Genomic DNA, 26,573 nt, shown 5'->3' with positions numbered 1-26,573 from the left:
GTTAGGGCCATATGCATTGATCACATGAAATGTCATCCCCTTCCCGGTGCACCTAGTGATAACATATCGTCCCTCAGTGTCAATCGGCGTGAATGTCAAAGTGGAGCGCGGGTTCACCCATGTTAGCACACCTCTGGCACTGGAAGTAAAGCCGGCCGCGTGTACACGACCGCGAAGACCTCTGTAACGTAGCGTCGGGCTGTCCGGCCGCAGATGAGTTTCTTGCAATAACGCTATGTCTACCGCCTGGCGTGAGAGGTACTGGAGTATGCGTCTAACCTTTCTATGGCCATTGAAACCCCTGACATTCCAGGTCAGTAGTGTTATCGTGTCACCGTCTCGTGATTGTTGTGTCAGGGGTAGAAGGAGGAGAGTCTGTAGGGGAAGCATCACCGCTTCGGGAATGTAGAGTCATTACAGAGGTACCGCACCACATCACAAGCTAGAATATCCTCAGTTGACAATAAACAACGCGCACTTCCGCCAAAACTCATGTCATCAGTAGTAACTAACTTAGCATTAAGTATTATGCATTCTGCCATTCGCCAAAACAACAGCAAATAAATCAACAACCAAATTCCCTCCCACAAAAGCATTAAGCAGGAAAAAACATAATACTGCATCCCAACCCCCACCCACGCTTGCCCTTCCCCAACTAGGCCGCGCCCCTCTCCACCCCCCCTTACCTCCTACCCTCCCCATCCAGTGATCCACAGCCAACCCCCCTCTACCCCCTCCCCTATCCCCAGTTCCCAGAACTATCTGAATAAAGTAAAACAATACATCACAAAAACAAGCTCCCAAATAGGGAGAATAGGGCAGAGAAATGTGGGTCACACACCGAGGCAAAGGTAGCATGCACATTGCAAATGTATAAGAATATCCAACAATGCTGTCGCCATTGTGCCCTGCCCCCCCCGCCACTACATGGAAGAGGGTAGCATAATATCAATTCCACTATCCATACTTGGCCGTGTACCCCTGCAGAGCCCGTAGCAGTCTCTGAACATCAAATAGTCCCAGCGTGGCATACCAGCCCACCCAGGGCCCGCCTCACCCGAATTGTTTTTACACAAGTCGAGGCAGTGTATCTGGTCGTATGGAGCTCAGAAAAAATAACAGAAACATAAATACTGCGTACGATACCATAGGGCAACACTCTGCAAGAACTCAGGACTAATAAAGGCGGGGAACCGCCAGAGCATACGAAGCACCGGCAGGACGGCACCCCGCTGTAGTGTCACCGTGCACCCGCAATTTAGCGGCGTAAAGCAATGCATAGTCTATGCCAAGTTCGCGTAGTTGATGCTTCATGGGTACAAACTGGCGCCGTGCCTCCTGCACCCGGGCTGTAAAATCAGGGAACAGGGACAGCATGCTGCCCTCGTACTGCAGTGGCTGCTTCTCTCTCGCCAGTCTCAAAGCGGTGTCCCGGTCCCTATAATTGAGAAGTTTGGCCACTATGGGCCGCGGCGGGGCCCCAGGCTTGGGTCTCGGACCAAGGGTGCGATGGGCACGTTCTATCACGAACATTTTGGAGAAGGCAGTGTCACCCAACAGCTTTTTCAGTAGCGAGTCGACAAAGAGCTCCATATTGCCCGTTTGGGTAGTCTCCGGAAGGCCCGTGATGCGTATATTGCATCTCCGCGACCGCGCCTCCAAATCCTCTGCCTTGTCCTGCAGCAGCTGAATCACTTTGCCCAACTGCTTGTGGTCCGAGTCTAGTGTCGTCTGCGACTCTTCAACCTCTCCTATCCTGTGTTCCGCCATATCCAAACGCTCCGCATGCTTATCCAACTGCCCCGCCATCCGGTCCATGCGGTATGTGAGAGCGTCCATTTTGGCGCCTAGGGAGGTGAGGCTGCCCTGCTAGTTCTTCTCCATCGCCAAGAGGATGCTGCGAAGATCAGATTCCGATGAATCACCATCCCCCGAACCTTCCGCTCCATCGTTCGTGTCGCAAGATGGCGGATCCGGGGCCTTAGTCTTTTTGTTCTGGTCAAAGTTGAGTTTGGGCTGTGAGCGATTAGGGCGGCCGATGGCGTCTTAGCAGGACGTCGCCACAAAGCTAGAGCGCACCGGCACCCCAAATAGTCTCAAAACGCAAATCTAGCCCAAGCAGCGGTCAAACTGACCTGTCCAGACCGTGCACAGAAAAGGTTGATGGCAGGCAGGATACGTGCAGGACCTGAAATGTGTCCCCGTCACCCCAGGAGGCAGGCGTGCAAATCAGCCAAGCAACAGACAAGGGAAGCAGGCTCCGGCGCCCTTCTATCGGGACGCAAGAAGTGGGGCCGGTCACAAACCGGACTCCACAGGGCGCGTAGAAAGCTGCCAGATAGAGAATCAACCCGGGAGTAGGGGTTCCTCAGCAGGGAGCTTCAAGTGCATGGAGGCGCCCAGGGCAGGATAGGGAGACCACCACCGTGACGTCTTCACCCTCAACTGGACTCACCGCAGCCACGTGGTCGTACGAATCGCACACCGTCCCACCTGTCCACCACCAGCCAGCCGCCGATGCTACTGCCTGTCCTCGATTCGTTCACCCAACACGGTGGTAGTGGCCGCTCTACTGCAGGAAGCAGCATGCAGTGTGACGGGCACCCCCTGGGATCCGCAGCGGTCTCGGCAACAGGCCCACAGGCCCAACAGCAGCCCGGGGCTCTTGTGAATCACCTCCCCCGCTCAGGGCACCAGCACCAGGTAGTTGCTACCGGCGGAGCTCGCACCCTCCAGTCTCCGCCAGGGCTCCAGGGCAGCAGCCCACCTCACCGTCACCGCAGTCAGGGCACTCCCTCCAGTCATCCCGCACTCGCTCCAGACAAGGGTGCTCCGTGCGCAGGCCGCGTGCCGTCTCCGGCCCGGCACAGGCCGCGCTGCCTCACAGGTCGGCTCTCCGCGGGCCAGGGGGGATAGAGGCACTTCTCGGTGTCGGCGGCGTCCAAAACTCGCGTTGACTGTTCCCCCTCGGCTGAGGAGCTTATGGCTGGCTCTGCGGGATCATAAGATTGCCGCTACCTACAGGATAAATGTGAGGATCGTTATAGTGGCGGAGGGGCCGATGGCTTAGGCGCCCATCTTCGTCGCAGGCTAGCTCCGCCCCCCCAAGATTTTTCAGTTCTATGGGCGAGATGTTTGAAGCATGTTAACTGCTGCAAATGCTCAGAATAAGAATTTGCAACAGTTAAAAATGATTTTAGTTAGGGAATAATTTTATTTTTTTTAGATAGAAAAGGTTTTGCGTCTCCGATAATGGGTCATTGGTATCTTTTTTTATCAATGTTGGCCCCTTCCCCAAGCTGGGATGGTAACACATTCACAAAAGAAGGGAAGTGATCTCTTCAGGATCCCTTCATCTCGGTAAATAAAAAAAGAAATCTTTGGGAGTAGGCAGTGGTACATAAGACCACTGGCAACTCTCAAAGAAAAAATTGTAAACTTTCCATTTTAGTTGCAGCCCATTTCCTTTAACAAAAATGGACAGAATAAAAAAAATAGTTTACTTTATTGAAAGGCAATCACAGACACCAACAGTACACCATCCCTGTGATGGTTTTCAATCATAGTGAGTAGTGGCAATGCAACATACCACATAAATGTTAATGAGGTAGTTGGATTGAGACCCATTTCAAATTATGTATGACTTTCAGTCTCTGATTCCAAAGCCAATTTATTTCCTGTTTTGACAGGTGGATGTGATTGTTGCTGAGCCTTTTTTGAAATACGGAGATGACCCTTATACCCTGCAATACAGAGGATGTGGAGAAAAGGGAAAGTATATACATTTTACTCCGAACTTCATGATAAATGACAAGTTGATCTCGGTCTTTGGTCCTCGAGGTAAGCAATTTTTGGTTTAGAGAAGTTTTTACTATTCTTACCTGTACATGTATGTTGTTTTTCTGTTAGGAAAAAACGTGAGAGCCCACAACGTTAATTTCAGTTTTTTTAAGTGCAGTGCCAACTGCTAATTTGAAATATTTTTACCAGAGACTTTGGACAATCAGAACAATAATAACATTGCTTACAAATAAGAAATATATTCTAGTAATTTGGCATCGAGGAACTCCAGATGGTAAACCATGCCCACTGTGAAAAAAGTTTAAATACCAGTTTTTGTTGAAAAATATGGGGTGGTAGGCAAAATACCCATGAAAGGAAATATTCCAGCTCCTAAAGGGAAAGAAGCAGAAGAGAATCATGTGCACGTGGATGAAGGTGAATGCAGCTAACTTCCTAATTAAGTAACTTAATTCCATTTATTCAAATGTTAGAATATATGTAATAGTATTCATACAAATAAACCCATTTTATTTGAATCTATGAAATATAATTATAACGAGTAGAATAATATGCATGAAACAATTAATGTGTTTTTGAAACTAGATATCACTTTTTGACTTTTTACAACATAGTGCTGCATTACAAGTGGCCACTAAATTCCAGTTGGTTACCAGGCCAATAGGAATTATGTGTTTTTTTCACACTGAGAAAGCTTCTGAAATCTCAATGTTCTACTATGGGCAAAAATATGTGGAAATTATCAAGGAAAGACTGTTATGACCCCGGATCATGTAATGGGCATTATTTCTCAACCCCTGGAATTTCTGGGACCCACCCCACCCAGTAATACTAATTCCTGGGTGCGGGAATAACAGGGGTTTAAATCGGCCACTCGTAATGAGGCCATATTGGCAATTTCTTAAAGGTTTGTAGCATGCAGTTAAAAATTTTAACAATAATATGGCATGATATTTACAATTTTGTGGGAAGTCCTCTCTTGATTGGGTAGCAGAGGATTTTACGTCCACTACCCTGATGGACTACTGCCCTCCAAATGTATAGATCATCACAGGTTCAGCAGTCTTTGTACTTTCAGAGGAACCACTATAGTGCCAGTTCCTCTGGAGGTACCAAAGGTGTGATGGACACCTGCTGTTGGTTTGACCACCACACCTAATGAGTTATGTCTCTAGCTGTGAAGGCGGGGCTATTATTTTCATTTTTCTGTTCATTACTACTAGGTTTTTTGTGGCACAGTTCTTAATTTGAACTGGTGGTTGCTGGTTCTCATTTCTGAGCAACATTGATTTTTCCTCACCAGACTTTGACCCAGAGCAAGGGAGTGAAAAACACACAAGGGGGAAAGCAGGGGGAAGAGGAACATAGAAAATGTGCACCAAAAATAAAAAACAAGACACTGTAAGAGTGTTATGAAAGGCAGGGAGTGTCTGTTAGTGGTTGTGATGGTTTACGCATGAAGAGGAATCAAGACTACACAACATTTGGTATTCCGCATGCCAAAATACAATACCAAGGGCTGAGCAACTCTTTGGTCCTGCCTCTTGTTCTTTTACAAATTAAGCACTGCATGGCAGTGATGGACAGAAAAGAAAGACACCAGACTGTTAGCCCTAAACAGGGCGGGCAGTCTGATGCCCTTACTCCAATGGCCAGCACTCTAACAGGCTATCGGTGTAAGATTTCTGTTGACAGAGCCAATGGGGGCACCACCATGGAACTTTGATTTGTCTATAAATAGGGTGGCTAAACCAATAATTTGGTGGATCATGTTACTCTGTCATTTCTGGGAGTTAACATTTGGTGACAATCTTGTAAGATGGCATAAAGTCCATGAGAGTCAGCATGTATTTTAAGTATTTGGCAAATTTTACTGAAAGGAGGAGTTCTGAAATGAAAATATATACCGTCATGTTGGAATAATATGTCATATCGAATCACAAATGTACCCACAAAGTCAGCAACAAAGAAGATCTAATGTTCTCAGGAGTATGATCTCAGACAATAGGCTGTGGTAGCATCACATTTTATTTAGTGATTGATCAAAGATAAACAATTAATGTGTTTGAACAAAGTTATCGTGTAACACCAGCCTATCAAAATCCTAATGGAGCTTCAATCAAATTATATATAGCACATAGTTTAAAATATGTTTTGTGAGTATTAAGCTGTCTCTCTAGATTTCACAATCTACATTCTCCTTAGGAGTCCAATTCGGAGATACACTGTATGTGTTATGGCCAGGTCTTTTTAGACTATATAAGTGACAGGAATTCTTAGAAACACTGCAAAAATATTGTTATCTGTTCGAATTGATTTCATACCTCATGATTTCTAACCAGCTAGTATCTGTGCTTAAGCACTTTACTTCAGTGCCTCTCTCTACTTACCATTACAACTCTTTAAAGTTCTTCCATCCCAAATTAAAACTTCATAAATGTTAATGAGAATCCCTCAGTGCCAGAGAGGGAAATTCTAGAATGCCTTTAGTTCATTCTAGAGAGTTGAATGTAGACTCATTAGAGTCAGACAACACATTAAAAGTTTTATGTACACAGGGAGTTGAGTAACTGATTACAAGGACCGTGGATAAGAGCCTTCTTTCAACAAACCAGACCAAACATGATCGCCTAACTCCAGACTGGCACAATCACTAACTTATTGCTACACAGGAAAGCTTGTAAAAGAATCCAGAAAATTAGTGAAAGCAAGTTAACAAATATTCATGTCACTAATGAGTAGCCCTGAGATATGGACCACATAAGTCGAAGAAATTCAATGAGTCATCTCCTGCCTGAACTTTATCTCCCAGCCTCTACAGGGGGAAGTAGACCTCCACCTTTCACACCATTACCCTTAAGTGTGCCGTTGTCCTAAAACTCCATGCGTTTACCATAGAAAAGGTCTAATGTAATACAAAGTATTTGAGGTGTAAGCAAGAGCTTAATAAAATTAAATTGGTAAAAAAAACATGATGATGTTAAAGTAACAGATCAATTGTATTGCCCCCCATCATCCCCACACCTGATATGACTTTAAAACCAAATTGACTCTGTAACCCTCATTCTTCCCATTATAATAATGTTTCCCTATTACTCACTTATGTATTTATTTGTCTAATTATGTGTTACTTATGTATATATTTTTCCTTAAATGCTTATTCATGGTATTTTTCGGTTTGTATCTTTTCCTATTGAAATCAATAAAAAGCTTTGAAATAAAAAAAGTGATAATGTAATTCCACTGTTCTGATAACTTTACTAATTGCCATACATTATGTGGAGAAAGTATCTTTGTATTTGAAGTATATTGAAGCGGGCAAAAGGCAACATACCACAGTTATAGTAACTATAGTATTTATGACATATAAACCCTCAATGTCTTGCATTGAAATTATAGTTTTCAAGGAGATTATATGATAGTATAGGACTATCACATTAGCCCTTCAGGTTTGTTTAATAACATTTGCTTCAGTTTATACTAATACTTTAAAATGAATATATAACGCATACTAGGATACATCGAATTGCTGATATAAAAAATGCCTTTAACTACTGTGCAAGTTTAGTGAAGTTGGCCACGATTGCATGAACATTTTTGATGATGCTACTGAGGCTTCAGGTGGCGCAGTGAACTGAAGCAAGAATACACCGGCTTATCTAACATTTTGCGTCTCCCTCATATTTAAACCATGCCAACAGTTAATCATTGAGTTTCAAGCTTATTATCTCACATCAATTACAGCACGTTGACTTCTGGTAAATCTTTGTAAAAGTAGTTCATATGAAAGCTTTAGTCCACCCTTTATGTAAGTCACTCCACCAACTGAAGTCATCACTATACACCCCTCGACCTTAGTTTTCATCTACTCACATGTAGTTTGTGGATTCTCTCTTTCATCAGTATATTATGTGTTTAGACAATAAGGAAAGAGTAAGAGCAGTTATGTGATAAACATCGGATCATCTGAAGTCTTTCAGAAAAATATGTTGGCAAGTTATTGTGCAGACAATAAATAGTAAGCTTTCATTAAAGAGAAATTCTCCAGGATAGTTGCTGATTCTGATGAGAATCTCAAGCACAGTTCTTAATTTTGCAAACGCAACATCTGAAAACATAATTTGCTAAACAAAAACAGAACAATATGTTTATATTACAAATTAAGCAAGGTGAACATAATCCTGATGTTTACATTTGAGTGGCTTGGCTTAGCAAAATAGCTTCAGTTATCAGAGATTTATTGACAGTTTGTGTAAAATTGTATGGTAAATTTGCCCACAGGCTGAACATACTCATGTGCAAATTCTAACGCTCAACATACACATGTGTTCAAAACGTTTCAAATAGTGTGGCACCCGAGTGCCTGTCTAGAGCATAGGTACTTTGCTGTGGCTTGGCTTCTCACAAAAACAATGACCTAAAAGGAACGGGTTACTTCCTACTACGTGGAAAACTGAAGAATGAACATAAGCTGCAGATCTCTGAGTGACAGCAGCCGGTCTTTCTGGATGCTGACATGAAATATACCCTAACTGAGATTGGAGTCATCTTCACTAACTCATCCATCTATACATTCCTCTCAGTGACTTAAGTTCTTGCATATCCAACCAACAAGAGAGTTAGGGTTTAAGAAGCCACTCTTCTACCCCTATCAATTATAGACTTAAGTTCTTGCTCCAGACACCTATCTGTTCCTTACATGTCATTCATGCCTTAACTGAACAAGTTCTGTGACCAATAAAAGCTTGCACTACTCTCCTCTCATGTATCTGTTCTTCTGTAAAGCACGATAGCACTTGCTGGCTTCTGTGAGAGATTGACGCTTGTTTTGCTACTGTAGTACTGTAGCTGTTTTAGGAGGAATCAAAGCTTGCACTGCTGCTGCCCCGTGAAGGAGGGGAACCACACTGTACCAAAATATACCAATGTTTTGAAGAAGAGGTGTTTCCACTTCTGTTAGCCCCATCTTATAAAAAAATCAAAGGGTAAATATACTTGGCTAACAGGGTCTATGAACCAGGGACTGCTTCACAATATCTCATGTGAGATACTTATAGTCCTGAAGAAGGTGCCTGACCCAGGAGGAACCAAAACATGTTGACAGAAAGGAGAAGCTGGGTCTGCTGGTTGACCCTCCCGTTTTTAAAATTGCAGTTGGGAGACACCAGTTATTGCAATTTTAGTATAGGGCTTACATTTTAACAAAGGGAGAACATAAATGTTGACGTAAAGATAATAACCTCACCCAAACTAGGGAAGTAGGGGAGTAGGGGACTACACTTTCAGTGAACATTACCTCTCTCAGATGTTTCCCAAGGCTAGATGTAGAGCCCAATGATATAACATCCCAGACTAGGTAGGCGAGGGCTCATCATCCTGAGTGAGCACATGAATATATGGTAATTCCATTAGAGATGTGGCTGCTTCTTACGGGAGTGTTGTACCTCTTATATGTCTATGTCTGTTTACAGATAAATAACAGTTCTTTACCCCTTTCCACTCTCTCTCTTTAGAGTGTTAGCTACCTATGTTGTACCAGTCCTGTATGTGGAGAGAATTGTGTGATGCTACATCCACCTGTCCTTTACATACTGTTTGTGTAGTGGAAGGGTGTGCTGCTGATGCCCATTTTGTACTATTACTGTGGTATGAAGCTCTATATAAAGCTTTCCACTCCCCAAAAGACAAAATAATTCATATTGTGAATATTGGTTTTAATGCATATTATAAAAAAAAGAGTAAACCCTCACACAACATGATGCAGAGGTTAGTTTTACGTTTGAAACAAACAACTTTTGAAATGTAAAAGGACACTTTGTAAAATGTTAACACAGCTGACAAGTGCCTCCATGTTATGTATAACAATTTTGGTAAATTCTGACATTTTAGCCAACAGCTCTTTACATGCTGTCATTGTAACTTGTGAGCCCATACTGAAACTGTTAAAAGCGAAACTACAAGCTCCATAATGCAACATGTTGTTGGATGAATGGCTGATGGTATCATATGTTATTGTGCCACTTAACAGACTTGGGAAATGCTAAATACAATTGAGTTTCTTACTGTTTACCTTTTCTCTTGTTGGCAATGATAGAGTAAATAACCCAATGGCTAGAGGGCAAAGTTGCAAGCATCTCACTACTTTTTAAAATTGTTTTTTTTGTGTTTTTCTTGTAGAACGAGAAGTACTTTTATAACCAGACAAAAGGTACTACTCCCCACAATAATAGGGCTTACTCATAGGATTCTTCATATTCGCTATGGACTGTAAACAATGTATAAACTGCCTGCATCTACCCAGGCCTCTGCTCAAAGATTGTGATTTGTGCTCCATTACAACACTATCCCACTCTATCCACTTCCAAAAAAGCAGGACAATTACTTATGGGGAATCACATGAAAGAATTGGTTCAGTTGTGAGTCTACTATTATGGATGTTTTAACAGTTGTCCATTGAGGGAGATCTCTAGGTCTGGTTAGTCTAGAATTGTGCTAAACGATTGAGCACTACACTGCTCAAATATAACTACAGAATTCTATGACAACATACAGTCACACTACAGGGTCCTTTGGTTGCAGGAGCATGGTTGCTGATGCAGTATTGCCTCTCAAGTCACATTGGGGTTGCAGCACGAGAGGCAGGGATCAGTCGTCATATCTCTTTGGGAGTTGCAGCCACCGTACAGTTGGGGAAATCCTCCGATACAGCGGTAATGGTGTCTGAAAAAACACCTAGGGGCGGCTGCAGTCAGCACCCTGTTGTCATACTGGAGATGCCAAAAGGCGCACTGATGTTGCAAGTTAATGTTTCATCATGTATCTCACCAAATGAATCATGCAGGGAGGCCGGGGAGGCCGTCTGTCAGCTGTGGTCTGCTTCAGGTGTACTCCTACACATGTCTACTTTTTCTGGGTATTATTCACATCAGGAACATGACTGGGTTTATCATTGTGGACAGTCTCTTTAGCACGGGCAGGCACTCTCCAAGAAAGAAGACAGCTGTATAATCACATGGCAGACTCAAAGCTCCTTGTAAGAAATGAGGTTGCTGGTTGACTGGGGTGTGAACCCTGTACAAGAAGCAACCACAATCTTTGTCAGGGTAAGGCACAAGCGAACCCTTAATTAACCTGTGCTTAGCACCCTGGTAGCTTGACACAGAGCAGTCAGGCTTAACTTGGGGGCAAAGTGTAAAGTATTTGTACAACACTTCAAACAGTATCAAAGTGAAAGCATCACAAAAAGATTCCACAACAGGTTAGGAAAATTGAGCTTCATTTTTTTTTTTTTTTAAACATGAAACCTAAGTAAAAAATCAACCAAGGCCAAAGTGACCAAAACCTTCAAGCAGAAGTCAAGATATGAATTTTTAAATAATAAATTGTGAAATAGCACTTAGAAGTAATAAGCGCATATTTGGGATATCTGGTTGCTCCGGACTGGGACTAAGTCAAAACTTCAGGCTGACTGTGGTTGTGTGTAGGCTGGATACAGGGACCCAGTTACGCAAGCTGAACAAAAGTACCTTGATCCCTGCTGCATCCCCGTCGAAGAAGATCCGGGGTGCAGCTGAAGTGATTTGTCTGTGTCGAGCCACTCAGTGGACGAGATGCGTCGATTTTCTCCACTCAGTGTTGGAGATGCGTTTGTTCTGAGTGCGATGTACTGGTACCGAATGTGATGCGCTACTACTGCTTACAAATCACGCTACATGTAAAGAATTGGACTGAAAGTTTAATGCAATCACTGTTGGATCCAAACTGAAATACAATACATTTATTCATGGAATGCAATGCATCATCAGGTAGAATAAAAATGTCTGCAAATGTAACCACGGTCTAAGAGTACTCATTGACAAATTCAACAAACAAAGCATCAATTGCAACACAACCACCTACTTGGGATGGATAGTATGTATAGGGGACACCGTTCCCAGCTTGGGCGTACGGTACAATTTTAATTGATTTACACTAACGATCAGTCAGTGGTGGTACACTCGTTCACGCAAATAAATTGAAGGTGGTACACTCGTTCACACAAATACATTGACATTGGTTAGTTTCCTTCGCAAACAGTACAAAGAGCCTAGAAAGAGTAGACCGAAAGTACTAAAAGAGTAGGCCTGGGAACACCTTAAACAGGCTGCAGTCACAAACAATTCAAAAGACTTTTGGGATGTATTTAACTCTCCATTCTTGGCAAATAACTCAGACCCCACTCTTGAGACCCATGTGGATGAAGACACCTGGCTTGAACATTTTCAAAAAATCTTTGGTCTGACTACCAGTGAGCTAGAACCTCATCCGGGAGATCCTCTACTAACGTCAAACACTTTTTTTTATTGTTAGAGGAATCTGAGATTAGAAAGGCCATAGAACAGTGTAATAGGAATAAGGCTCCTGGACCAGATGGCGCACCTATTGATTTCTTTTTTGATAAACCACATCTGTGAGTTCCTTTTTTAACCAATGATTTTAATGCAATAGCCAGAGTGGGGCCACTAGAATTCTGGTCTAAATCAATTATTGTCCCAATATATAAAAAAGGTGATAGATCAATTCTCAAAAATTATCATCCTAGCTCTCTGATGGATGGCTCTGTCAAATGAATGGGACGTGTCCTATTAAATAGATTAGAGGAATGGGCCAGTCAGAGAAATATCTTGCACCCTGTGCAATATGGCTTTAAAAACAGAAAAGTACTGTGGTTCATTGCCTAAATTAACATCTGATTACCTCTAAATACTGCATAGCCAAAAGGGGAACGCTCTATATGGCGTGTATGGCTTTGTCAGCAGTCTTTGATTGCATTTCCCACCCCTAAATATGGCTTATTATGGAAGAAATGGGCATTGACCAAGCCATTATCTTCTTTATAAGACAACTGTATGCACAGGCTACAGCTTGTGTACGATATGGAAATAAGGGGGAATGTACTAGGTGGTTCAGGATTGAAAGAGGGGTCAGACAGGGATGCGTCCTGGCCCCCTTTTTGTTTTCCTTATACACGAATGGGGTGGAGGGGCCTTTGCTAGATTACACCCGCGATGTCCGTACGATAAATCAGACTTGCATTCCCATACTCCTTTATGCAGATGACGCATTGCTAGTTACCATGACTGGCGAAGCACTTCAGAAACTGATAACAGAGTATGTGATATTTATGGAAAAGCTGGACCTCCATGTAAATGAGGCCAAATCCTTTGTGTTAGTGGTTGGTCAACGGGCAAAGAAAATCCCTGTCTTTCATATAGATGGTCGCAAACATGAACAAATAGACACCTTTTCATATTTGGGAATATTGTTTAAAAAAACTGCATCTTGGAATAATATGGTTGTAAATAGAAGCTTGTTTTTAGAAAAAAGTATTAATGCAATTTTTAGTTTTACAAAAGAATTGGGCTCCAAACCACTGGATGTCATATAGGATATATATAGGGCTAAAGCTATCTCTGTTGCAATATATGGAGCAGGAGTATGGGGATTAACAATTTCTGAGTCACTTCAATTGATAGAAGAAATCTTTCTGAAAAAAATAGTAGCCCTCCCCAGAAGCTGCATTTCTTTCAATTGCCATCGTGAGTTAGACATACCATATATAACTGATCATTTTCGCCTAGCACCAATCCTGCTGTGGCACTCATCATGAAGAAGAGAAACATTACACTAGACTCAAAACATCATTAGGTACTGTCTCTCGATTGACAACACATATAAAATTCCATGGATCTGGTATCTTCGACATACTTTTACCACCTTAGGCGTGCAAATGTTTTCGAGACCCCTTCAATATGTGGGTCGATCGTTAAAAAAAAAAAAAATTCTTATGAAAAATGGAAAGAGAAAGATATATAGATATATAATATAAAAAAAGAATGGTTTTAACTTATTTGAACATACCTTTTATTCCTGAGGGAACAGCCTCCTGTCTGTTGTAACAAACCGAGCACCCTTTTGAATTGTTGAGATTTAGATTAAATGTATCCCCTGCATGTTGGGCTTTCCGTTTGGTATCTACTTGCAGCAAGCTTTGCCTCCCTGCAAATGTGATGGAGTTTCGTCTCAAACTGATCTACGTTATATGTTTTTTTGTAAATACTATACACTTCATCGTAAAATGTTTATAGTTCTAATTATTTGAAAATTTAATGTTAGGCAATGTCGAGTAGCGCATATTTCATGCAACTATTACAAGATCATTATACCTGTTATATAGTAGTATCCTTCCTATGCCTAGCACTGAATGCAAGAATGCTTAAGATATAATTATGAAAAAGCCATTTTAAACATGTTTTTTATCTTGCTTATTTTTTACTTCCTATGTTTAGTGCTAAAAGCAAGAAGGTTCATGATGTAATCAGGAAATAGCCATCTTTTAAATGTGTTATTTTCTTGCTTATTTTACTGCTTCTTGTGTACGATATTTTATTCAGAAATGTGCTGTGTGCTTTTATGATCTATGTACTTTTTAGATCAAATAAAGTATTTTGAATTGACAAGCTCAGGATTATCTTGTTGATTCACAAAGAAGTGCATTGTCAAACCTGACTTTATAAAGTGGTGGTGGGACACTTCAAAAAGTAATGAAGTGAAAACAGAACACAAAAAGGACCCCACTCCAGATCAGAAAAAAAGTAAATTTGTTTACGTAAACATGACCAAAATTACATAAATCCAATCACCAGAAAAGTTTAAAGATTTTAATGAAAATAGTGCCAAAAACACACAGCGCCAATTGTGGATATCTGGTCACACTGGACCAGAAAAAAGTTACAAGTTCAGGCCGACTGCGATGGGCCAGCTACAGTGACCCAATTAGGTCAGCTTAACTAAGTACCTTCAGTCCTGGTTTGCGGAGCGTTTCTGGGATTAGCGTCAAAGTCATGCACAGTTGTTCAGGATCCCGTCGATGAGTCCAGCGTCAAGGATGTGTTGTGTAGTTCATGCTATGCGTCCGTTCTGAGGAGCGGCGAGGTTGTGATGCAAGGTCCAGTGATGAGGGATGGGAGGGCCTGCACAAGAATGCGTTGTGCAGTGGTGGTTCCGAAGAAGCTGTGGAAGGGATGTACGGCGTTACAACGCGTACTTTTACAACGGGTGCCATTACTACGCAACTTTTACAACGCAAGTCGTTACAACGACTTGCGTTGGGGGGCGAAGGATAGTAAATTTTTTAATTTACTATTCCAACTCCAGTCCCCGTGGATAGTAGGGATGGAGTTGGATAGTAAATTAAACTATTTACTATCCTGGAGCGCCCCCAGCGCAAGTCGTCGTAACGACTTGTGTTGTAAAAGTTGCGTGGTAACAGTACCGCGTTGTAAAACCTTCGTTGTAAAGGTTGTTCCCCCTGTGGCAGCAATGCAGATTTTAGTGATGGTTCCGATCCACACAGCAGCGGCGATGTGTCAGTTCTGATTGAGGTTGTTCGGGGCAGCAGAGGACATGCGTCAGTTCAACTGGATCCACAGAGGCTGGCAGAGCCCCTTAAGCTGATATAACAAATGCATTGTGATGAAAGCAAGTAGAATGGTGTTCATTTGCACTGTTTGCCATGATATAACTTAAGGTGCTTGTCCCTTTTTATCTTTTTCTCTCAGGAAGAGTTTTTGTGCATGAATGGGCCCACCTTCGATGGGGCATATTTGATGAATACAGCAGTGAAACACCATTTTATGTTTCTAGCAGCTTTCAAGTTGAAGCAACAAGGTAACATTCCTCCTTGTGAATACCACTTTGACGTTTTAAGTACAAGTGTAAATAATACCAGAATCATTATGTTATATATGTGTAATAAAGCAGTAATTCCAATAGGGCTGGTTACAGCACTTATTAGCCCCAGTGGAAACGCCGCAGATATTATTTTGTTTCACAAGGAGATTTTAGCTGCTCAACGATGCCAAAACTGCACGCGAAACACCAGAGAGGATGAGGAATTGCCTGGAGAATTTTACCTGGAATTACCTATCTATTCCCTCCTGTTTTACAAAAAGGGGCCTCCGGGTCCCACTTGTAAACCCATGGCAGTTTCACCCCCCTAAGTTAAGACTACCCAGGTAACCGTAACTATAAGGGGCTGAGTTATTGGGCCATCATCTTTGGCTAATAGTTTTTAGAAAAGAGAGAAAGAGTAATCTCTTCATCGATAAGCATTGTTTTGAATTAGTTTTCAAATCATTAACAGCCATTTCCATCATAAGCGCATCCCTACCTCAGACACTCTAAACACTACTTAATCCAGCAGTTCAACCTCTCCAGAACAGTAGCAATTTTAATTTTGAAGTAGTGCTTGCAGCCACAGTCTTGTGGCGTCACAGCACTGTAAAAAAAGTGTAAATGAAATCAGTGGTGGATATGGCTGCAGTTGTTGTAATGGCTACAATGGAAGAGGCTTTTCTTTGCGTGGTCTCCTGGCTACTAATCTGCTTGCACTATGATTGAGGTGGGCAGTTGAGATTGGCTGCATAGATGTTGGCCTGTTTTCTTCCTATTGATCATTCTCTTCGGCCTCTAAAATCCTACTAGCCTAGTGTGGCTATAAATTAACCAGATGCTACAACGTTGCTCATTAAATCCTTGAGGCTTAACTTGGGAGGCAGGTGTGTAAAGCATTTAGAAAACACCAATACATTAAATAAATAAGACACAATACATATCAATTTATAAAATGACACCAAAATTACAAACATCCAATGTAGGGATTCAGAGATATGAATTCCTAAAGATTAAAAGTGAAACTAGCACTTAGAAGCAAATCGTGTTCAAAGGGTTAAAAAATAATTTGTGCTGGACCCGGACAAAGTCCAGAGCTCAGGCGACCCACGAAGTAACAATTTTACACTTACTTCCAGAAGTGTTTCTTGATGCAGGAAATTGGTCCACAGCAGCAGCCAATGGTTCAGATGCTCTGGTTTGCCTCTTGGGGTCTGAGACTACAACTCCCACAATGCACCCGGTCAACGTATAAAACTTTTTACAAAAGTTGCTCCCAACGTTTGGGGGTTAAAAGTGTCCAAAACACCAATCCAAAGGTCTAGAAGCTCTGAGATGGCCCTTGGGATGTTTGGACTATGTTTCTGACATTGCACCTGGCCAAATTCTTAAAAGTCCACTGGACGTACTCCAGATGGGTTTTTATTTGTGGAGATGATGCAGGTGGAACTCTTTTAACCTGGGGTTTGTCAGGGAGACCACTTCTTCCACTTTTGAAGCAAGGCAGATCCCTTAGGGCTCTAGTTCCAAGTGTGCAGCAGGTGCAGTCCACCCGCGTGTCATCCTTTGGGTGAAGGTCAGGGCTTCAGCAGAGCAGTCCTTCCTCTTCTGTAGTGTTAGGCAGGGAACTCTTGTAGCTCTTTGGTACCTGTTACTTTCAGGGAGTCCCTTCATAATCCTTTTTAAGCAGGACAAAGTGCACAGGGCTGTAGATCCAAAATGTGCAGCAGGTGCAGTCCTTATGAGTGCAGGCCTTTTGGGGTGCAGACCAGGGGTTCCAGCAGGGCAGTACTTCCCTTGATTATTCATGGCAGGAATCTGAGTTGCTTGACAACTCTCTCATAAATATTCAGTGTTCCTGAGTGGCAAACAGCGGGCACCCTGACCAATAAGGTGCAAGGTGCCACCCTCAGGTATGACAACTTCCTCCTAAGTGTGGCTTATTCTAGTCCCAGAGAGCATTATTCTCCCAAGATCCAAATGGAGAAACTTTCTCCTGGAGGTTAAGATCTGGCACTGGCGTGGTTAAGTTCCTCTAACACTCCTCTTCCTGCCCCTCTTCTAATCTCATCACATGGGCTCCTGTCTGGCTGTGGGTGCAGGGTGTGGAAATAAGCCTGTGCTGCCCTAAACTGGCATTCCCTCTTTGAAGATCAGTTTTCCTTGTCCACCCACATCATGCATTTTGCTCTGCAGCTTGCAGTTCTCCTCTCACAGGAAATCCTTTGTCTCTTGCCAGGCCACTTCAAACCTCATTAAGACTACTTGGCTCAGCCTGGCAGAGGTTGACCAATCAGAGCAGGATTGGGGGGAGGCTGGACTTTGGCTTACAGACAAGACAGTTCCATAACCTCTTTTCTGTAATAGTTATAACAAATCTGTGGCAAGTTGTTAGATGTATTCTAACTATAATTGTGATATTTTGAAGTATATTTTTAGCTCCTTTCTTTCAATGGTTATACTTTAACCGCTTCAGCGCGGCGCAGATTCCTGCGCTGTGCTGAACGTTCCATTGGGCTTATGGAACCATGACGGAACGGTTCCGTCATGAGCACAGCTCAACCGACGCTCATGACGGAACCGTTCCGTCATGAGCATGGAAGGGGCTAATAAAGTATTCATATGTTAGCCTATGGAGCCATTGTGCTACAGTGGGGAAAAATAAAATGGACAGTTTTTCCCTCACCATGGCATATAAAACATCTTTTGTAATGTCCCTGCTTAGAGTTAAAAGGCACCCTACTTATGGGGCACCTAGGGGAAACCTTAAAGTGATTTATATGTAATGATATGGTAGTTTGAGACTTTGGAAGTACCTTTAATTCCAAAGTCAAATCTGTATATAATTTAAGTTTAACCCCTTCCATGCTGCCGTCGGCCATTGGCCGACGGCAACGCTACCTCTCTGGTGCTGCCGTCGGCCAGTGGCCGACGCGGCCCCGCCCGTTTTGCGGAAGGGCCGCACTTCCGCAAAATCGCGGGTGCAGGGGAGGGGTTAAAAGAAGCCTGCAATGTAGGTCAGGCTTTTAAAATGAAGGCAGGCCCACAGTAATGCACACTTAAGTACATGAAATCTATTCGGCCTCTAGACCGGCATGATCTACCATATATGAGGGACTTACAGGTAGGTACCAAATGTAATTATATCTAATTACCATGTACTTCTCAGAGCACAGGCCCATGGCCTTGTTAACATAGCACAGGGCACCATCAGAGTTAGAGTTAGAAAACCAGCATTTAGTAGAGAAAATGGGGACAAAAAGTGGGGGGGGACTGCAAACAGGTCCTGGTTTTCACACAAATCATCAAAAACAATAGCTGAGTAGTAGCGTAAGATCACATACTGACATCTCTGCAATCTGCAGGACACAAATAATAAACTTGGCAAACTCAGTTGTTCATCCTCCAGAAAGGGACACACTTAAGATCATTGCATTGGGCAATAGTAACCTCTCTCACGTATGGGAAAAACTGTGGTATTAAGTGCTCTACACACAATAAGTTATTATTAGCTGCTGCCCTTGAGAAATAAATCTCAGTTGTGGCAATGTGGAAGACCCATAGCATTGATTGATTGATTGACCAAGGCACCTCGAAAATGTAACCTTATAAATGCAAGTCACAAAGGACACTTATATAAAGCCCATAAAAGGATAGTATTGAAGAGGACAGAAGATTGGCAGAAAACTGTTTTTAAGGTGGTATCAGTACTGATGACCTGGAGAGTTGAGACAGACAGTATGCATCAACAGCTTTACCTTGTCCATGGATGAGCATGATAAGCACATTTAGTGGTTGCATACGAAAGGCTGTAACTAATAGTTAACCCTTACCTGTGTTTAATATGTTAAACAGTGGAGAGCTTTGATGCCTACTGTATATCACACATATACCAAAATATTGTACCATAATGCTCAATATTTGGAAACGTAGAGTGTGATGTTCTGTGAAAGGCAGATGCACTCTAATTTCATAAAGCTATGAAGCAAGGAAAGGGTCACAGGGTGATTTTTTTCAGTAATATGTAGAACTGCGATTACCATAATGTGGCATGATAATAATGAAGTGGCTAGTGCTCACAACTTACTATCAAAAATCTTGTGTGTTTGCTAATATAACATAGTCAGTTTTACTTTTATTGTTGGGTGCATTTGCTTGTGCATATACAGGCAACACACTGTATAAGAACCGGTGTAACAACGCTGGTGTTCTTACTTCTTATCTGCAGCGGTGCATATCTGACTTATGGTATGATTATGGATGCTGTAGAAATGCAGTTGGAATTTACTGCATCTGACAAAATCCATCACAAAAAGGCTTGGAATCTATCTGTTGTGAACATTTTTGCTGTTTTACTCTTACCACACCAATATACAGATCTCCTCATTAATACTGGACCTTATGCCCTGTTAGATCCCATGAGTGGCGGGCGCCGCAAAACTCAAGTGGGTTGATTAGGGAAAAATTAATAAAACATTTAAATAAACCTACCTGTCCTGCCGCTGACGCTGCCCACCACCTTGGTGCTCCTCTTCTGTCCTGCTCCTGATGGTGTCCCAGCAGTACCGGTGACACCAGCGTAGACTCCCTACCCAATCCCAGCACTGCTCTCAATAGCATGAGAGCAGCGCCAGGATTAGTTTGAGTGACCTGGTTTGCCAATCAGAGAGTGCCTGGGAGTCTGTGCTGTTTCTCCAACCCGGCTGGGCAACACAGCTGCATTGGAGAAACCTAAGTGCGCATGTCTGTTTGGGCGGCCTAAGATGGCTTGCCAAACTGATATGCGCACTTTACAGTGCACCTACCACTCCTACTCCCTGCAATGGTCTGGCCCCGACCAGGACTCCTTGACTCAGTAAGTCATTTAAAAATAAATGCGAATATTGTTTTATTATCATTGAATTTTTCGCTGACTGACTCACTGGAGCAATGTTCCTCCGCCATTACAGAGGAGCCGCCCCTGGATCCCATCATGTTTAACCTGCTGAAATTTGAACCTCTAGGAGTTAACAAATGCAAAGATTCGGCTCGTTTGTGTGCAGGAGGTGTATTTTAAGTCAGAGGTAATGTTAGACACATTTTCTGTTTGTTGTTGTATTAGATTCAGCCAATTAAAAAAAGTTCTTCCTTTTCCCTTTTTACCCCACCAACCTCATTTTAAATATTCATACACTCCCACCCACATTGATAGATGGCCTGACTTAAATAAGAGAAGACTAGAATAGCATTTTCATTGTTGAGCAACATTTATAATAATAACAATTATGATTATATAACTATACCAATAATAACACTAATAATACATTGGTATTAAGATTATACTATCATTATTACTATTATTACTATTATTATTATTATTATTATTATTATTATTACTAGTAGTAGTAATAGTAGTAGTAGGAGTAGTATTAATATTAACAATAGTCATACTCATAATCATAATAATGCTTTCCTGAAGCCATTTGTGGCATTTAAACCAGTACCACCCCAACGTACACTATGATAGTACCCTAGTAGTTAAGCAGGATCATGGCAAATTAATTAACAAGCAATATTCAACAAGGTTTGCAACCTACCACTATATAATTCATTGCTTACATATTTTAGCACCAGTCTGCCACATTTTCACAATATAGATCAAATGGCTGCATTGAGGTCGCTTTTTAAAGAGAAATGGCTTTGCTATCTATCACTGGCTCCAAAAGTCTTCATGTACCACATTGGAAAAGAGTGATTACACTCCAGTTTCGAAGATTTCACATTTGTGATAATATTAAGTCCCTCGTTAGGAGTGATCTAGAGCAGGGATTTGACTCTGGGCTATTCTAAGTTTCTTGTGTGCCTGGATTTACCAGGTCTGCAAATCCCACATTTAGAGTGGGGCTGTAGAGGCTTTCGGTAGGGGAAACAGCCTATACAAGGCAGACATTAGCATATGTGCCATTTCCCCACAAGCTGAACAACACTTGCCTTAACCATGCATGTGCCTTAACCTCACTTGTGCATGGTTAAAGCAGTGCGCGATCTAGCTGTCTGAGAAGGTGGGGAGAAGAACTGGAATGATTGCTGCAGGAAGGACCAGCATGTGGCGCGGTAAATTGGGCTGGGGCAGAGGTGGGGGGAGGGATTGGGGCCAGTTTTAGGGCTCAGGGCGGGGGGTGGATTAGGGCAGGGGGCGACGTTTAGGGCTCTGGGCAGGTGAAAGTGGCTGTACAGGGCTGGGGGCCAATTTTTAGGGCTCAGGGTGGGGAGCTGGGGTCGGGGTAATTTTTGTGGTCTGGGGAGCGGGATTTAGGGATCAGGGTAGGAGATTGGGCTAGTTAGTAGGGCTGGGGCATGTAGATTAGAACACAAGAGGGCAGGATGTTTTGGGCTCAGGGTGGGGGGAAACTTTACCACGCATATACCTTTACCAAACATGCCTTTACAACAAAATACATTGTAAAGGCATTCATGGTAAAGGCATGGTCATTGCAAAGACCGCATGGTTAAGGCATGCGTTTTTTAAGCATGCAAGTTTGGGTCATACAGCCTTTCGGTAGATCCTGCCCTCAACCTCTCTGTAGCTGTGCATGGGGAAGCAGTAACCACTCCTAATACCTTAATCTGCTCTCCCATCACCTGCTGCCACTTGCAAAAAGGGCTTCCTAAATGCCCCACTCATTCTACCACCTGTTGCAAGCAGGTGGTACATTTGTGCTAATTATCGCCTGGTATTTCCCCTGGAACAGAAAAAAACACAAAAATTTGGACCCATTAGTCCACTTAATATTATTACGTGGAATATATTCCGAGGAAAATAACTTGTAATCCACAGATTTAGGTGTGGGGTTACTGACTGGGATTGGAGAAATTGGCCCTCTGGCATTCAGTGGCATAATGCAAAATGATGGTGCCCTCTTCTGAATGTGATCAGGGGCCAGAGTCACAGATATTCATTGGCCTAGGGTTGATTGGGGAATCTGTTAAGGGTAGGAGGTCTCTGTTATGCCCCTGCTTGCATCCATGCAACCTAATCCCGGAAACTCATAATGAGACTTTCATTAGCATGATGTTGCTAATTCACGCCAGAGAGTTGGACTCTGTGATATTCCACTCTATTCACCGCTTCTGTTTGTCCATACTGACCAGTAATGATGCAATCCAGAGAGCAGCCCCAAGAATGCTGTTATAAATACCATAAAACTCTTAATACCTTTACTAACATTCCCTCCAAAAATGTACATCATCTTTTTTCATATCACGATCTAGAACGTTTGTATAAGAAAACTTTTTTCCTGTATTGTTTTTAATCAATCTTTGTTTCCTCCTATATTTCGTTTTCTGATGTCCCACTTCAGTAAGAGAATTCCGTGCCTTTCCTTCACTTCTTGCTTGCAAATTTGTTAAGCATCTTTAATTCAGGCAGGGCTGTTTCAAACAGCGGAAACTACATCCTGTTCACCATGTTTGTATTTGTAATTCTACTTCATTTCTTGAGCTTCTTTGCTTTCCATCTACAGTTCGTGTTTCTATGCAGAAGTATATCTCTCTTGATGTGAGTCATCAGTCATTCTCTTTAGTCACGGCCAACTTCAACAATAGTAGGCATTGTTGTCAGTGGCCACTTTCAAGCCTCCTGAAAAAGGTGAAAAAGCTGAGTTTACACCATTACAATCCTGCTATTGATATGTGATCTAGTAGTGATGGGCCTATTATTTGATTTAGCTCCTTACAAAGATTATCAATTTGTACATTACAAAGCATACTCATTTTGTTGGCCATATGCAGAGCAGGACTGGGGAACCGAAATCAGTCCTGGCAAAAATACTAAAGCCAATCTCACTTTCTTCATCACCTCCTGCAATCTCTTTCTTTTCGTCCATTCATTCTCACTTCCTCCTTTTCTCATCACCCTCTTCTCCCTCTCTCATTCCTTTCACCCTACCTTTCTTCTCCATCCCTCTCTTTCTTGTCTCTTGAAACCCCCTGTGTATGCTGCAATTAACCTTGGGAAGCTGGGGAACGTGACAGAGGCACCAGGAGTGCACCAGGGCTGTCATAAAACAGCCCCAAAGGCTCCAGCCCACTGGGAAAATGCCCAGTGGAATAAAAGTCCCTTCTGGCCCTGGTCACACAAAGAATATAACTGCCTACAACATTTAGGATATACAACGCCACATATGATATCAATGATTGCATCATGCCGGATTAGATAAAAATATGGAGCAACTTTTATAACTGGGATCATACAAAAGATATTGCATTTTGCAATCATAGACTATAAATGTGCCTGTAATTACTGTCATTGAACTTCACTCCTTGGATGTGTTTACCTTCTTTCATGCATGTCACTGCACATCCCCTTTTCGATGATGTGTGAAGAAGAGACGAACATAAGTGCTGTACATTAGAGAACTGCACAGTCTGCGACGCATATGTTTAGATATAGTCTTTGATAGGGCACAACTTAAATTTCTTTTAGCATATTCATTTTCTCAAAACAAACATTCACAACAGCTTAGAGACATCATTTCCACACTTCTGATCTCATAATAGGTTTTTCATGAATGAAATTTAAGTTAAAAAAAGAGAGCATTATCTAACCCAGATTTTAGGTCTCAGACAGCAATTATGGTACTGTGTGCCTCCCTGGTAGATGTGTATGATGTTTCAACATCAAAAGCACACAGGTTTTAGCCAAAGACAAAATCAGCAAAAGTCAAGAGCCATGTGATTTGATGACAAACAGGGATCTCAAAAAAGTTTGAAGGAATGATATGGAAAAAGAGGATATTCAAAAATATACACTGCCTTAACCACCAAGAAAAATTGACAGTGTTGAAATAGCAAATTGGAAACATTTAGATAGGCAGCATAATTTAAGATTCTAAGAAGTTCTGTTAGATGGAAATGTGGGTTATAGAGCCAAACTCCACACAGCCTTTAAATACAATACTGCAGGTTCAGTGGGTCATACCGTTAAAGGCATCATCTCATACATACATTCAAGGCACTACACAACTCAGCACCTCCTACCTGAACAGTTGCATCTCGTTCCACCAACCACGCAGACACTGCCGTGCCTCAGGACACCTACTTATACACATTTCAGGCATCAGCAGAACCAGATCAGGAGGACAATATTTCTCTTACATCACCCCTAAAGCATGGATCAACATCCTAATCCACCCCACATCAGATCCTCCTCTTTTCTTCTTGAATTCTGCAAGAAGCTGAAGACCTGGCAGTTCAATTAATCAACCTACCAGAGGCAGAATTAGGAACACATAGCTCAGCACAAGGGTAATCTTGTGCTTTTCAAATACTCATAACACAACATAACATAGCACCTAAGAAGGAAAACTAAGGGGCATATTACCAACAACTAGCGATAATTTTTGTCTCTAACTTGTTTAGAGACAAAAATTATCGCCGCACATCGGCGATTTTTATCGCAGATAAACCTTGCTATTAGCAAGGTTTATCGCAAATGCGATAAAAAACGCCCGCAATGCATGAATATCGCTGAAAAGTCAGCGATATTCATGCATTATCGAGCAAATGCTCTTAGCCATGTTATCCACCTCCCATTGGATAACATGGTGAAGAACTGCTCAGGGCAGGTGTTAGCTTTTGGAGATATTCGCGCTTAGCGCGAATATCTCCAAAAGTTGGTAATAGGAGATAGCGATGTTAGCGACTGTTTCCAGTCGCTAACATCTTGGCACGCCCACTTTGCATGTCATTAGTGATAAATATCACTGACATGCAAAGCGGGGCCCAAGAGGGTCGCTATCTCCTATTAGCTGTCACTAACTGGTGTTAGCGACAGCTTGGTAATAGGGAGATCATTTTATCTCCGCTTTCTTGGCTTTTAAAGCCAAAAAAGCGGAGATAAACCCCTTGATAATATACCCCTAAGTATAATATTTGGTGGTAATGCATGGAGGCACACATTCAAAATGAAGATTCTAGACCAAAAGAAATTATAGACAAGTTCTTACTACCAAAAATTGCCAAAGTGATAGAAGAGCTGAAACCAGAAAAACCCCTGGGCCCAAAGCTAATCCCAAATGAATGATTTAAATATATTTGTAACTCTAATGGCTCTCTCTTCTCCGACCAATCTTCTTACTCTTCACATTCAACATATGTTCCAGATTTCACGCAGGTAAAGGAGCATAATTCCCTTGTATAAGAAAGGACTTGTCCAAAACCCTGCATCCTAGATGTATAGCAGTTCAATTGATGCACAAGGAAAGCTCTTCCCAAAGTAGTCCCCCAAACTTTTCAGTAGTGAATTGAAGATGGCCAGCTGATCACAACTTCTCAGGGAGGTTAGCTTGCAGGAATAGCTACTGAGGACTGTGTTTTCATCTCACAACATTTGATTGAAAAATTACTCAATACACAAGAAAGGCACCATTTTGGCTGCCTTCCAAGATTTCTTATCTATCTCATGAATAGTACGTGATTCTGCAAGAAATTTGAATTCCAACATTCAACTTTGAAAGATTCTGTGGAACTGGTTTTCTTCTGTAGGTTTGTATTTGGAATCTTATTGATGCCACCTATTATATAATCGATTACCTTTGTTAAAAATTCATGTGCTTGTGTGCCTAACTACTTCTTGAACTTGTGAGGGTACTAGAATATCATTTTTTTTGAAAGACTGATTTGCTGTAATGAAGCCAAATGCAAACCTTTGTATTGCAGCCAGCATGTGTGTGTGTGTGTATGTATATATATATATATATATATATATGTATATATATATATATATCTATATCTATATATATATATGCACACACAGACAGACATATTTATAGATATATTTGGTTACATTTACTAGGTAGGCATAGTTAGGATTGTCTTTCCATAGGGAATGCATTTTTTGTGATGTTAGCACCATGACCACAGCGCAAATTCCGCTGTGGTGCTGGAATTCTAATCAGTGGACGGGGTTCGGACAGCCCCTGGCCATCCTCCGCACATGCCCAGCGTCACGTGGGTCGGCCGGGGACCGTCCGCAGCATCCAAGGGGTTAATAACTTTGGCTCCATTTGACAAATCTCCAT

The 26,573-nt window shown here is 42.2% G+C and overlaps 1 protein-coding gene across 3 annotated transcripts in view; it reads left to right on the top strand.

The window, feature by feature from the left end:
- Positions 1 to 26,573, top strand: part of LOC144755913 (calcium-activated chloride channel regulator 1-like) — a 542,164-nt gene that overhangs the window by 161,129 nt on the left and 354,462 nt on the right. For all 3 annotated transcript variants that reach the window (XM_078645321.1, XM_078645313.1, XM_078645302.1), the window contains 2 exons: positions 3,690 to 3,840; positions 15,402 to 15,510. In XM_078645321.1, coding sequence (XP_078501447.1) covers positions 3,690 to 3,840; positions 15,402 to 15,510 — 260 coding nt within the window. The remainder of the gene's footprint in view (positions 1 to 3,689; positions 3,841 to 15,401; positions 15,511 to 26,573) is intronic.

Source organism: Lissotriton helveticus, chromosome 1_1 (genome assembly GCF_964261635.1).
Source record: "Lissotriton helveticus chromosome 1_1, aLisHel1.1, whole genome shotgun sequence".
Classification (NCBI taxonomy): Eukaryota; Metazoa; Chordata; class Amphibia; order Caudata; family Salamandridae; genus Lissotriton; species Lissotriton helveticus.
This window is presented reverse-complemented; position numbering and strand designations above follow the sequence as displayed.